Source organism: Fundulus heteroclitus, chromosome 6 (assembly GCF_011125445.2).
Source record: "Fundulus heteroclitus isolate FHET01 chromosome 6, MU-UCD_Fhet_4.1, whole genome shotgun sequence".
Taxonomy (NCBI): domain Eukaryota; kingdom Metazoa; phylum Chordata; class Actinopteri; order Cyprinodontiformes; family Fundulidae; genus Fundulus; species Fundulus heteroclitus.
Genome location: NC_046366.1, coordinates 9,476,870 through 9,492,733, shown reverse-complemented (window position 1 = coordinate 9,492,733; position 15,864 = coordinate 9,476,870). Strand labels below are relative to the sequence as shown.

The window sequence follows — 15,864 nt, the reverse complement described above, 5'->3', positions numbered from 1 at the left end:
ATTCCTCTTTATGAAAGTGAGACCTCATGTGACATTTTTGTTTACAGTGTCCTTTTCTTTTTATGTAAAAAGTACTCCCAGGTCAGTGCTTCTGTGTTGTATGTACAGTATGTCTGGTCTGTCCTCTCAAACCCCCAGCCGGTAAGGTCAGATGGCTGCTCACACTCAGAATCAGAAATATTTTAATATTCCCAGAGGGTAATTACAGTTCCAGTACAACCATCCATCACACTGAGCCTGGCTCTGCTGGAGGTTTCTTCCAGTTAAAGTGGAGTTTTTCTTTCCACTGTCACCACATCCTTGCTCAGTAGGAGGAATGGGTGCAAAGTTAATAGCACCATGCCATTGACTGTCCACCGTGACTTGACACAATCAGATGGTTTTCCTTTGATAGTAAACTTTCTATGTATTGAATAATGAACCAAACTCATTTCTTATCTATAGGATCAAATTTGAATGTATCTAATTGATCTAATCTAAAATTTTATCTCTTTGTATGACTGGATTGAATGGATTAGATATGCATGTATATAAATTAGATGTTTTTTGTAAAGTCCCTAGAGATAACATTTGTTCTGAACCGGTGGTATAGATATACTGGCCGGAAATGAATCAAATCAAATGAAATAAAATATCATACACATACTCTGATCTTAGTGAAGTCATCTTTGCAGTCATCTTGGTTATGATGATGCATACCTTTCTAGTCAGAAGGGTTTGGCCTTAGCAGCCTTCTTTACACCATTGTACGGATCACAGAGTGTGGCCTGGGTTAAGAAGAAAAATGTTACTTTTTTAGAAGGGATTTCTTAGATAAAGAATTCACATTCTCACACCTATCACTTGCTGTGTTTGAAAGCATTTACACAGAAATGGTTTCTTGCTGTATGTATTTGGCAATCCAGGGTAACATTGACACAAGAACCGCCACTGCTTTCAGAGTCTTTAGTTAAGCTTAGTTGGCTGTCCCCAAGTCTAACTAAAGACTCCATGTACTTATCTAACAAGTAGAGGTTTAAGCATTTAGTTTCAGGGCTTTGGTGGGACTGAGTACGCTAAACTGCTCCCCGTTGGAAATTAAATTAGATGGAGGGGAGCAGTCAGTTAAATTACAGAAACCCAGGAGTTGTTTTTGCAGTTAGACGTAAAACCTGGGATCCACTGGTTACATCCTTAATATTATTACTAGCTTTCATTGTCTTCAAAATATTTTCATTCTATGTAATGCCTATAGCTCAAAATAAGAAGTGATACATTTTCCTCTAAAATTGAACACATAAAAGTGCAGTTTTTGTTTAATAACAAATGCTGTTTTTTGAGAGAGAAGGTATTTTGTCCTCATTTTGCTATTTAAAGTTTCTTGTAAGCGTTGTTTAACGCACCTTTGTTCATCGATGCTCTTTCATTGGATTACTCTTAACCGATGGAGGAGGAACGCCTAGGCTGGAGGAGGAGTAGGAGGACTTGTGGCGCGGAGCAGATCTCTCCACCAGGAGCACAGGGCGCACGGAGTAAGCGCTGCGACCCATTCAAACCTGCCTCGGATTATCGCTGGTGTTTAGACATCCTTCACGTCAGTTTTCAAAGTTTTAATAGTCAATCTTAAAGTTGATTTAGAGGATTATGTTGGTGCGGTTCTCCTGGGGTATGTGCCTCTTTTTGTCCTGCGCGTTGCTGCAACCTGTGAGTACATTTAAGCTCCCTGAGTTTTCTCATGACTTCAACTTTTCGCTCGTTTTCCAAGTGTGCTTCGGTTGGTTGACTAATTTGGGTATTGTCAGGTCAGACTGACCTTGTAAAGTGTTCTAGTTGTAAATAGCATTAGTATCGGCTGACAGTGTGCGCACACTCTGCAAAGGATGCAGAGCGCACCGAACTGCTCCGTGGCGCATCTGATTTCACTGTCTGATCCATGCGTGTGGATTAAATGATGCGACCTTACAATCACCTTATATATAAACCTGTATATATATTTTTTTAATTCAAACAAATAAAAATAAATTAATTAAAAAGAAGGGTCTCAAACATGCATACAACACAAAAAGGAAGGTGTCCGAAACGACTTTTAGGGATATTTTAAAAGTATTTGGGAAGTGAAGTACATGTTCTCTCCATACTGCTAATTTTTCTTCCAATTCATCTCCAAGTTCTCCGTCTGCAGTTAATTTTGGCACCAAACAAAACCGTAGTCCTCGACGGAAGCTGTGGCTCCATTAAATCTGCGTGTTGTGAGTTTCTTTACATGACCAAGGTTGAAGAACCACGAGAAGTCTCCAAGCAGGACGCCATGGCAACGGCTTTCTTTGTCTCTTTGCTCTCTGGTCTCCACTGCCTTCATCCACTAAGCTGTCTGTTTTACGCGTTTATGAATCACGCATTGCTCAAATTCAGATGGAGGTCGGATCTCTTTGAGCACTAGATCTCTACGTGGAACGTGTGTTTCAGCTCCTTGGATAAAAATCAATTAAACTAGGATATTTCTAAACGTGAGATCCTCCTCCTCAAAAAGGGAACTCTAATCCATCACTGTCAGCATGCTTCATTGCCAAATCATCACTGTGGGAAATAACAGAAGAGAAACTCAACTCTCATGCCCGAGGAGCCAGATAAAGGCATACATGTCAACTAAGAGAGGGAGCCACCTTGTGTATGGAGATAAGCTGGGTTCATATAGACTGCTTTTCTGGCCAATATATGTACCAACATTCCAATTAATGTGCACACATACACAAAACATTCATCCAGCAAAGTAGGAGCAATAAATCTTGAGGATCATGCAAAAGTCTTGCGATGAGTATTTTGTAAAGGGATTCACACCCTTTGAGTCTTTTACAAATAACATGTAGTGTATGTTTGGATGCAACTCCGTTTACTCCAAAACCCCATAAATAATTAAATTAAATTTTATTATTTATTTTATGTTTTTATTTATACAATGCAAATTCACCAGACATGTCATCTCAAGGCACTTTACTAACCTGACAACAGCCAGCTGCATGTCTCGCTCCACCTAGCTCCACTCACATACATCTGGGACACCGCGATAGGAATTGCCTTTACTGAAGGCTGGGCCTTATCAAAACTCCTTGCATATGATTGGATAAGCCACTTGTCTGTCATATTTATCGACGTGCTATTTCAACCACTCACACCGAAGCTAACCCGTGACGCTGATGAGACCGACGCAGGAAAAAAAAATTTTTTTTAAATTTTTTTTTTCATGTGTTTGCGGCTCTTGTGGCACGCATTTTATTGACAGTGAGCTGACAGGAAGAGGGGGGAAGACAGGCGGCAAAGCGCCGCAGGTCGGAGTCGATCCCGGAAAACAAAACTTGCCAAATCCGGTCGGGAGAAGGGCGAAAACATGGTTTCCACCAACAAAAGCCTTCAGAGGCGTTCTCTGATGTTCTTTTAATGAAACAATATCAGATAGATTGGACAACACAGAAGAAATAGCAGCATCAATGCTAACGCTTGCTTCCTCGATGCGAGCCGCCATTGTTGTTGGAATCTCACGGTAACTTCTCCACTACGTCAGATCCATGAAACACCCGCCCTGCGTCCTGATTGGCCAGACCACAAATTTGGTTGGGGAAATCACTTTCAATGAGCCGTGTCCCAGATGTATGTGAGTGGAGCTAGGCGGAGCGATACATGCAGCTGGCTGTTGTCAGGTTAGCACTTTACAAAGTCAAATTCAAATCAATCATACAGACAGATTGGTCAAAAAGTTTTCTATCTAAGGAAACTCAGCAGATTGCATTGAGTCTTGACAAGCATCATTCAGTCCTGAAAGAGCGTAGAGCCACAGTGGACAGTCGTCTGCATTGTTGATGGCTTTGCAGCAATCCTTCATACTGAGCATGCATGAAGCAACAGTGGGAAGGAAAACTCCCCTTTAACAGGGAGGAAAACCGCCAGCAAAACCAGAACCAGGCTCAGTATGAACGGTCATCTGCCTCGACCGACTCTGGGTTAGAGAAGACAGAGCAGAGAGTCAAAAAACACAGAAGCACACATTGATCCAGGAATCCTATGTTACATGGTAATAGTGGATGATCTGTCTCCCCTGGATCATGTCACAGCTAACAGAATGCCAGACCAGATCTACCTAATATGAAGAGAAAAAAGACAGAGAACAGAAAGTTAAAAGTTCAAAGAAGAACAAATAATGCAAATTGGAGAACAGTAGGAGAACTCAGGAGAGTGAGATAAATAGGTCCTGATGTCCTCCAAAAGCCTAAGCCTATAGCTGCATAACTATAGAGGTAGCTCAGGGTAACATAAGCCACTCTAACTATAAGCTTTGTTAAAAAGGAAAGTTTTAAGACTAGTCTTAAAATAGACAGGGTGTCTGCCTCACGGTCCAAAACTGGGAGTTGGTTCCAGTGGAGAGGAACCTGATAGCTAAAGGATCTGCCTCCCATTCTACTTTTAGAGACTGTATGAACTGTTTTCTGTAGTTGAAGATGTTTTGCTTCCTCTCCAGGAAGTTTTCTCAATTTCTATATATTTTTTTTCCTTTTGAATACAGAAAGCTTCCTGGAGAGGAAGCGAAACGTCTTCAACTACGGAAAACAAGTCCAGTTGTTTTTTTTTTTTTTTTACTTTTTTTGGAATGACCATGACCTGGATTACTGAGAATCTTCACCAGCAGACCTGCAGCCTGAGAGCGAAGTGCTCTGTTAGGAACATACGGGGTAATCAGAGCTCTGATATATAATGGAGCTTGATTATTAAGGGCTTCATATGTGAGAAGGAGAATTTTAAATTCTATTCTTGATTTAAAAGGAAGCCAATGAAGGGAAGCTAAAATTGGAGAAATATGATCCCTCTTGTTGAGTTCATCAGAACTCTTGCTGCAGCATTTTGGATCAGCTGAAGTCTTTGAACTGCATTTTGTGGACTTCCTGTTAGTAAAGAATTATTAACGATATAAAACAACAAACAAAAGAGGTTTTATTGCCTTGTAATTTGGATTAGGGAAACTAAAGGTTAACAGAATTTTAGTTATTAACTGGCCTGGGACTAATTAATAATTCAGACTGAAAGATGGTTCCTTTTGCTGTAGTTCTGAGAATGTGGAAATTTAAATAATTAGAGTGAGTTGACTCATTTGTACTAACGTAGTCCTCTTGCAGCCAGGTTTCTGTGAGACAAAATAAATCAATCTGATTATCAAAAATCAATTCATTAACTAACAGAATCTTGGGAGGGAGAGACCTTATATTTAATAAACCACATTGAATTTTTTTATTTTTGATTTCAAGTTGAGTCATATTGATTTTATGAGATTATTATGATTTGCTCCTTTTAGAATTGAAACGAGCACCTTCAGAAGTCATCTAATTCATGCCTTGCAAGAGTAGCACAGCCATGAAATTGTTTAAAAATTAAAATTGAAAAGTCTGGGATGCAATTGTGTGCGGACCTCTTTACTCTGATACCCATAAATACAATTTCCTGAACCCAATTACCTTCAGAAGGCAATTAATAAGTGCTTGGTAAAAGTATTTTCAAACCTCGAAGCAAATACAAATCTGAAAATCCAGGCATGAATTTGTATGCAGCTGCCTTTCATACAGGAACCCTAATATAAATCCTAGTGTCACCAGTTGGTTTTATAAGTCACCTAATCAACTCCTTATAAAACTATTCATGCCTTGGAAATCTTTTACAAATATATGGCAGGAATTTATATTGAGCATCCGTTAAAACCCCTAAATAAATTCTAGTATGAAAATTTGCCCTGAGAATTCATTTAACATATCAAAGAGCCATTGATCAATTTCCTATTATTTAATTTGTCAAAATGTGGAAAAACCGCCATAGAATTCTTGAATTGAACATCTGATTTTCAGAAACTCTGGCATATTTTGACTTAGACACGGATGTTCCAATAGTTCAATGCACTCTATGCTAAAATACTCAGTCTTCCACTTCAAAACATAGTTTGTCATACAAAGCAAGGAGCTTTTGAAATCACCCAGAAAAACACCACGTTTGCTTTTAATGAATAATCATCATACAGTGAATGCACATAAACCAGGTCAGCTCATCAACTGGGTCAATTTGTTTGTGTTGGCTTTGTACAACAAACCACATGGCGTTTTCAGGTGTATGCAAATGTTTCTCTAAGTCAAGCAAAGAAAAAAGCCATTGTGCTTATTTTTTTTCTGGCAGAGTACCATTGTTTGCCGTTAAGCAAATCAACCAGATAACGTCCTACATTTCTCACATGTACTGTAATAATCTGGACTATTGCTTTCTATGTTGAAAAGATTGTACAAGCTTGCAAAAGACTGGCCACATTATTGCAAAAATATATTAATAAATTATTTGAAAGTGGACAGTGCAATTTAATAAAGCACATGACATGACAAAAGCCTTATAAGTTGATATTTGTTTTATTTCATCTGGTAATGAGTTCCATTCCCTGGCCCCTCTCACAGACCAGGCCGACTGACTAAAGGTGCTCTTCGTCAGAGGAATAACACAGTTTCCTCTTACAGAGCCTCTAGTCCCACGCTCACTGTTGTCATAAAAAGTTGATTCATTAGTTGTCAGTTATAATTATCAAAATTAAAAAGAAATAAACACTTCAAATATCAGTATGTGTGTAATAAATGACTATCATATGCAAGTTTCACTTTTTTTAATTGAATTACTGAAAAAATGAACTTTTTTATGATATTCTAATTACATGACCAGCATCAAGTTTGTGGTTTTATTGTGATCAAATGTAAACCGAATTCAAGGTGTGTGAATACTTGTGCAAGTCACATTGCAAAGCTCTCTCTACCTCATATTGTGTAGTACTGCACTGAGAATGCAAAGAAGGCAAATGTGAAATGCTGTGTCCACAGGTGTGTTCAGCGCAGAGTTCGATATGTGACCTAATTCTGGAAATAGACAAGGAAAGAGCCATGTGCCATGCACAAACTGAGGACAATACAACAGGTATGTGTACTTTTTATGTAATTTCGTGTGCATGCTTATTTTCATGTTGCTTTGGTAGCTGCCATTATTTTGTCTCATAATCTTTTGTGCTTTACAGAACTAGGTTATGATTTCACACAAAAGGTACTAAGGACAACAGAAGCTGTTCAGACAGCCCCTGGTTTTACATTAGAACCTGCATGGCTGAACTCAGTTTTTCCACCTTGTTCCAGCCTCTTATCATACACAGTCAGTGCTAGTTTTGATTCCTAGAAGTCTTGGACAAGTATTCATACTTCTTCAACATTTTAACATGTCACTGTAAAACTACAAACCTCTATGTATTGTTTATGACTGACCAAATAATGGTAAATGGACTGAACCTAGCATATAGTCCTTTTCCAGTCATACTGACCACCCAAAGCACTGTGATCAGATACATAGGTCAGATCAGAACCCGTGCAACCATGAGCAAGATCTATAAACATTTATTGAGTCTGTTGTCAGCAGCAGAGATTAAAAAGTCTAACAGCAGCTGGGAGGAAGGACCTGCGGAAACGCTCCTTTCAGCATCTACTGTGTACCAGTGTGTAAGATTTTCACACTGGTGCACCATCTAGTGGTGTGCTAGATAATTTACAAACAACCTCGCCATTAAGTGCTTAATAACTACTACAGAAGCTTCGGGGTATCATAAGTGGGACTATGTCAACATGTCCTCCATGTATTAGCTACTGCTAATAGCTAGTAGCTATGGTTATCGTGTGAACTGATTTTCAGCACTGTTGTCAAGTCTGCTTGTTTTTTTTAAAGTTGCTTGTAAATTCCGAGAGTCGCGTTTTTTTGGCTTCGTTTCTGAGTGTGCAGTCGTTCATTTTGGCTCTAAAAAAGCGACTATACGAGTAAAGAGACCCGGTCTTGCTGGTGCACTACAGACCGTGAACGGGGCTGATATCCCTCCACCTGTCCGTGTACATATTCCCTTGGAGGGAGATGAACAAACGAGCCTTCTCTAATAGGAGGACAGAGCAGCTGGTGGACTACACTGCCCTGTTTCTAACATAATGACAAAAAGTAAACTTCACATTTATATTGAATTAACTTGCCTGTCCAGCAGAAAGGCTGCAACCTCCGCATCCGTTTTAAATCCCTCCTCCCTCATGAATTATCTCCACCTGGTAATAATAACCAATATAGACTTTTTCCTTTCTTGGTTACCTTCTCTTCACTCTCACTGAGCAGAGTATGGATGGTCCTCCATTTTAACAGAAAATGGCAAACAGAATGATCTATGGTCGTCGTTGCTTATTTTCTCCTCCTCCTCCAGTAACAGCACGTCTTCATATCCACCTTATTTTTAACGGAAATACAGAGACAGTGAGTTGACATTTTTTTGTGTGAGACTTCTGGACGGTCACTTCCTGTCACTGTTTAGCTGGCTAAAAATTGATTAATGCAGCTACTTTATATCAAATTACTCGTCATTATGACTTCGAGGAAGACTGGGACAGTTTGTACAGTTAGAGGGTGTCATAATAACGGCTGTAAAAGAAAGCTTTACGTGGAGCAGGAATGTTTTAATCATCGACCGTGTACAAGAGCTGTGGATACAAGGCGCCCTACTTCCTTTAACACTGAAACTCTGATATAAATTAACTAGAAATAAAGTTACAGGTTCATTCTAAAGCTAACTTATTTTTTACGTGACAAGTTTGCATCAAGAGTTTTTATACCACACATCAGATTGGAACAATTTCAAACTTCAAGCCTAAACATGAAGTAGGCAGAACGCTTTGATATCCTTTTACAACATCAGTTTAATCACAAACATTTAGCACTGCTATCTTTGTCAAATTAACTGACCAGCAATCTAAGCACAACAAGGCAACAGCTAGTATGTTTTTGAATCAGACCATTCATTAGCCTACTGTCCATAAGATCACCGCTGCATAACTGAAGGGCTTACCCTGGAGCCGCAGCACCTGAGCACTCCGGCCATCTCAGTAGTGCCCGTTTATTTAGTCAAGATCCACGCAGAGTGAACGTCAGACTTTCTTTGACTAGAACGGACATCAGCCTCATAGCATAGCAGAGCCGTCCGCACCAAGTGACGACACAAAATGGTTAAACATGTCCTCGTACGTTATATGAGGCCACTTCTTTATTTCTTCCTCTCAGTCATGATTAGTTTGAGGCTCTGGCACTGACCTGCCACTTCGATCGCTCTGCAATTTTTGTAAATGTTACTGCGACAGTTTATCATTTCACTCAAGCTAATATTATTTGACCTAGGGAAGCGTTGAAACGGAAGTGCCGCACAAAAAAACGGAAGTTGGACCCATAGTTAGTTCTGCGTTCGAAAATATGGTGGATAGGAGACAGATGTAGAAAACACGTATGGCTGACAAGTTGGCCCCTATCGGCTACTGAAGTCAGAAATAGTGACGCAACATGGTGCCTCCCAGTGGGTACTCAGACACCTATGTATTTATAAACTACTAATTCTAAGTTATGAGAACGCTTTCATTTTTGGTGTGATGTTATTAGCCAGAATATGTATTCATAAAAGCAATACTTTATTTTTGCTAATTACGTAAATGCCAAATTAGTTACACATTGTCCCTTTTAAGAACACAATCCTCACGGTGTTCCCAGGTTTCTCCAGGTGGGCTAGAGCTCGATATAGCAGGTGGATAATGGCATCATCCACTCCAATGCCATGCTGGTAGGCAAACTGCAGAGGATCCAGTGAAGGCCTCACCAGGGAGCGAAGATGGTTGAGGATCAACCTCTCAAGGGTTTTCATCAGATGCAATGTTAGTTCTACCGGCTTGTAGCTGTTGAGGTCTTTGGGTGTGCAGTCTGAGGCGCTGGTACCACACGGGTTGTTTTCCACAGCTTTGGTACTCTCCCCTGTTTCAGACTGATGTTGAGGATGTGTCCCATGATGCTACACAGCTCATCCATACACACCTCAGGAGTCTGAAGCTGTTGCCATCCAGACCTGCAGCCTTCCTCACTTTGGTCTTTCGCAGAGCGTTCCTCAACTGGAGAGTTGAAAAGGACAGGGTGGTGGAGGGGGTTCATTCGTGGAGTCTTCTGATGCAGAGGGGGTAGATAATAGCTGTGAACTGAAAGACGTGCAGTTCTGAGCAGAGAAAAGGCAGTCATCCAGGATGGGGGTGCCTGCAGCATGTTACTCTGGGTTTTGGGGAACAAACTGGGTGCTCAAACTTCAGAAAGCGGTGATACTTTCTGAAGTTTGAGCACTTCAACTTATTCACCTATCTCATGTCGCCTACTGGCTAAGTGTTCTGTTTGTGCCCTGAAATAGTTTTCAGGCTTTTCCAAAGATCAATTATGTTGTTGTTATGCAGCTGCACTTTCATTTTCTTCCTGTAGCTGTTTTCCCTCTCTGAACTTCCTCCTCAGTTTTTTTTACTGAGTTTTCAGTTCCTCTTTCTTACCTGACCTGAAAGCCTACTTCTTCTCCTTTAGCAAAGCTTTTATCTCAGGGTTTTTCCAAGGTTTGCTGTTGAAGAAACGCCCAACTTTTATAAGGGGCACACAGAGTCTACACAGAAATTTGATGTGGTCCATGGTGCTTTCTGTCATTTCATCTATGTCCTCCCCATGAGGATATCATAGCTAATCTCACACAGTGGCGCTGAAGCAGCCTCTAAGGGCTTCTTTGGCCGCTACAGACCATTTCTTCACTGTGCATGTTACAGTAAGACTGATTTTCTGAGCACAAGGGGTTTGGACATAGGCTGTATGTGAACCAGGTTGTGATCTGAGGAGGGGGAGCGAGGGGTGATGAATTGAACAGCATAAGAACACCTTTGCCTTTGTTTGTCCAGAAGATACAGGCCTTCTAAATCTTCTAAATGAGACAACAGTACTCCCTGCTGTTTTGTCTGTACCTGCAGTTAATAGTATAACTAGGAAGATGTCTGTAGATAAATGATATTAATAAACCCATGAAAAGTGTAAAACGTAATGTAACTGATGTTTGTTTTTAGTTTTAATGGGTTGATATAATTTTTGCAATATTTTCAGCTCATCTATTATGGGTCTCTAAATTGTATTGATGATGAGGTTCTTGGCTAGTTAAAAGTAACATGTGCCGTCTTTCCAGAGAGGGAACGTGCTGTGTCTACAGGCAGTGAACATTTTTGTTTCATCCTTTGTTTTGACAGCAGGTATGAGTCAGGCTAAAAACCTTTTATATAGTTGGTAATATTATAGGGCTATAGTTAAAAAAGTGTGGCTGTGTTAATTTTTTTTTGTTATTGGAAACCATTGTTATATAATGTGCTGTTATAAATTTTAAAGGGGATTCTGGGTATTCATCAGAGCGACCGCTTTAATGCAACAAAACAGAAAACAATAAAAGTATCAATTTTTGACCTATTTTGTTTGGATTGGGGGCCTAGAAATATTTTATTATTGAAATGGGGGGGCAACCGAAAACACTTGAGAACCACTGTTCTAACACATAAAATCCCAGTAAAATACATCAAAGTTTATGTTTGTACCCAGGGCACAATGTGGAAAAGTGAAAGTAGTATGATGTTTAATTAAAAATGGAAACCTGTTTCTAGACCTCAACATGCAGTACAGTTACCTCTGACTGTAAATGAGAAAAGCCCTCCCTGGGGTGCAAAAGCAAAACAAATTGATCTGAGACTGCACATTAATTTACATTAATGACATTTTATAAAAGAACAAATCATCAATGAACAGTGATCAACCTTACTTTGGTGATCTGTTGCTTTATTCTTAGTTTTGAATTACATTTGACAAAGTGGGCGCTCCGTACCAGCAGCACACAGCACGCTTAATGCTCCACTTGGTTATGATTTTGCTCCACCAAGTCATTGCTTTCCCCATGTGACTGAAACATTGGCGAGATGTTGGGAGACTGTTCATTTTCACACTACAAAAAAGTCATTAAACTCTCATTACCGTTTTAATTTAGTCATCATTGGCTGTGTGTAAACTCCATTAGGTCCGAATGTTGCTGGTGCCTGTGGATGGTGCTCTGAGTTTTTATTGTGATAGATTGTTGAGCAGGTGTGGATATGGATGCAGCGATGACCTGATTCTGCATCCACAGTATGGAAAGTTACAGCCATCTGTTGAATTCATACAGCAGCGAGTAATGAAGGAAGGGAAGCTCTTTTAATAGTCATGGTGGCAGTGAGTTACTTTGGGTTATCCGCTGTTATGGACACGGGCCTGTTGTGACTGCTGACACAAGCTTACACCTTTCGTCTGCCATGGAAACTCCATCTAGAGCTTACTCAGGCTGCTGTTCGTCACTGAGGAGCGTTAACGTAACAAACATGAACTGAGCAATGTTCTGCCTCATTCTGACTTTGAGCTATTTGGTTTTACTGTGTTTCCTCTGTTGATTATGCACCACTTTTCATCATTTAAGCTCATGTCCTTCTGTTTTCCCATTAGGCTGCAATATCACATGGGACAAGTTCACCTGCTGGCCCACTGCTGATATCGGAGAGGTGGTTACCATCCCATGCCCCAAGTATCTCTTCTACTTCACCAACAATGCTTCTCCTCGTAAGACTCTAGTTTATAAATTAGATTTGTCCAAATAGTTTACTAATCTCTATGATTGATGTTAACGCCATTTTCTGCATTTTTGTGCAGTTTTCTATTTTTTAGATGTATACTGCTAGTCCTGAGAACTGTTTTTTAAAGCCCTACCTTATAAGTATGTAGAATTCAACTTATTTCTGCAACTCAAAAGGGTATACTTTAGTAAGTTTATGATTGCAGCCTAAACACAGTGTCTGAGCTCAGGGATAATGTTTTGGTTTGTATTCTGAGGACAGTCTCTGTCTTCTTTCTTTATCTCTTCTTTGGCGATTGGCTCAAAAACGGCAAATACTTAAAAAAGATCTTTCTGTTTGTGAGTCTTCATGCAGCAGAGTGATACTGCTGCTGAGCTTTGCAATGCCTATAAGTGATCATGGTTTACTTATTTAGCTTTTTTATGTCAAAGCTGGTACATAACTGAGCTAACTGGTACACAAAGGTTCCTAAAGAATTCCCACTAGACCCTTCATATAGTTTTAAGCCCTTTTTATGGGATGACCGAGAAAGTACCAGAGTTACTGCTGTTTTCAACCTGTTCTACAGAAAACTCATGCAACACAGCCCTTTCTCTGTGTGTTGCATCCCACTGCTTGTCAGCTGGCTGAATAGAAATTACTACATGTTTCCCTTGCTTTCAAGAAAGCATGGGAAAGCAGTCATGTTGTGAAAACTAATGAAAGATTATTAACTACAACTGTTAAGCTATGAGTGGCATGTCTGTTTAGCAGCCTGGAAAGATAACTTGACTAAATATGCGGCGAAATTTAGCTATGTTTGTAAAACAAGTATTGAAAATGTGGTATGTATGTTTTTGTAGGTAGGTATGTTTTTACTGGGCGTTTTGTCAATGATTTAAAGTGGACATATCATGCAAAATCCACTTTTTATCCCCTCAAATACATTTTGTTGTGTACTTGGAGTCTGTAGGAATGCAGAAAAGTCGAGTCTGTCCAGGTCCAGGTTGATATTTCAAGCCATTCAGTTTTGTCTATTACATTTTCTGAACAATTACATCACAGTATTTTCTGCAGAACTGCTGACATCCAGCTTACCAATTTAGCAAATCTGCTATTTTTATTTATTTTTTGCTGTGATTTTGTAGTCCAAGCTCAGGATGCTGAAGTTACAACCAAATAAGTAAAAATGTTCAGTTGTTGGGTGTTTTAACCCACACAATTCATTACACCACCACCCAGCATATGTACTACTACCAAAACGGGCTTCAAGACAACAAGCTTTCCTCAGAATCAGCTGATTCTTCAATTATTTAGCTTGGCGTTTTGAATCAGCTGATTCAAAACGGCAAGCTTGACCCCATCCTATTTTACACGTACATGCCATGTACAAATGGCATGGCAGAACATCCCTTAATTTCCCTCTTCTACCCCTGATGCTGACATGCAACTGTCATGATTTGCTGGACTTGAAGTTTTGTCCTGTGCAAAAACTTTTCCACTTTTCCATGTTGTGTTTTCTTAGTTCTATGTCTATCATTCACCAGCCCTCAGCGTCTCACGTCACAGCTGTCATGCATTAAATTATAATAAACATCATCTTCATTTGTCATTGCAACAACATGCAAATGAAACGTGTCCTCTGCACTGAAGCCATCCCTTTTATGGGGAGCAGTGGGTTCCCGCTGTGCATCACATGAGGGAGAGGAGACCCAGAGTGACAGTCTGTGGGATTCGAACAGAGGAACATGTAGCCTTCCCAGGATGCAATCACCTTACTCTAACCACTAGGCCGCCATGTTAGACTCACCTGAATAGTATTCCAGTAATCACCCCCCCCAGCATACAAACGCCTTGGTGCAGTTAGACACATCCCAGCTCCTGTACTGTTCTCACAAGCCTATTATTTCCTACCTGCTGTTGAATAAAATAAAATCAGTGATGCAGTGTGAAGTGGAAATTTCTTGAAGGACAAGAAAACAAACTGAGAGAAAAAAAGTGTGAATTGCTCATCTTTGTCCCTCCCGTACTTCCATTTTCAATCCCAAATATTCCCAGCTCTGCAGTTGTTGCAAGTATCACCAAGTTTACTGTAACATCTGAGGAAACAAACTGGAAATATGAAATGTACAGAGCATCCCACTAAATCAGACTTAGGATGTAATTCTTCTCCACAATCACACACCGTTGTCTCACTACATGACACATCTGAGTGGCACGACGTCAACAGTTTTTTCTTGCAGCACTATCAAATAGCATGTTGTTTATTTGTCTCTCTTTAATCTGTGAAAGACTTGCAGGGACATGACGCTAATTATGTAGAAACTGAACCCCCGGACGAGGAAGTTATTCACTGATTTGCAAGATGTTTGGACTGTACTTCCTAAGATGATGCCAACGTGGGGTACTTGCATCTCAGATTGTCACTAATTATCACACTGAGTCTTTCGAGTGTTATTATGTTGTAAGATTTGACGGAGCTGTTTTTTTGCATTCAGTATGCAGCAAAGCCTCACTGAGCATTTTTAAAGGAGATAAAGTATGCTTTTTACAGAGGCATGCGTGTCGCATCTGTTTTCTGATTTATTACTTTATGTAAAGTTATTTGTAGACTGTACACTGTACAGAACAAGCAGCATAATAACAATAAAGATAAACAAACAATAGAAGCTACAATGAACCAGAAATCAATAAACTGTATGTATGTATGTATGTATGTATGTATGTATGTATGTATGTATGTATGTATGTATGTATGTATGTATACAGTTATTAAAATTACCACTCCCCCAAAAAAAGAAGAAATAAATGAAAAGGGTGTTGAGAGTTTTTGATACTTGCTCAATACTCTTTTGTCAACCAATGTTTATGAACAATGTTTATGAAGCCAGTCTGCATACATTTGCATGTTGCACTTATTGGCTTTTTTGTATAAAGTAAAATCTCATTCTGCTTGCAAATGTCCGCTGTTAATGATTGAAAGTCTGCTTGATATTTTGAACCTGGAGCCAGAGGGACCATCTGCTTGCTGCTTTGAACCAGGCAGTGTTTTGTACGTCAGTTTTTGGAGAATGAGTTAGGGTCAGACCTAAGATTTACGATGAGCTTCTTGAAGACTTCAGTTTAGAGAAGCAGGCTTCTGTGGGAAGCTTTGCTTTGACCCAGATGGGAGCTGGTGTGACCTAGGCCAAGGCAGCACTCCGGGGAAAGATTAAGAAGCATAAGCTCCATGAGGTTGTGGAAAGAAAATACATGTTTACTTGACATGTCAAAGATTCAGAAGATCAACTGGGCCCCGATGGTGCAGGACTTGAGGAAGATCAGGGGTCTCAACAAAAAGAGAAGTTAT

At 39.8% G+C, this 15,864-nt stretch overlaps 1 protein-coding gene across 1 annotated transcript in view; it reads left to right on the top strand.

Moving 5' to 3' along the window:
* Positions 1-1,445: 1,445 nt before the first annotated feature.
* Positions 1,446-15,864, top strand: part of LOC105930293 (vasoactive intestinal polypeptide receptor) — a 33,707-nt gene continuing 19,288 nt past the window's right edge. Inside the window, exons 1-3 of the mRNA XM_012868424.3 lie at positions 1,446-1,683; positions 6,867-6,960; positions 12,409-12,522. Coding sequence (XP_012723878.1) covers positions 1,624-1,683; positions 6,867-6,960; positions 12,409-12,522 — 268 coding nt within the window. The 5' untranslated portion in view covers positions 1,446-1,623. The remainder of the gene's footprint in view (positions 1,684-6,866; positions 6,961-12,408; positions 12,523-15,864) is intronic.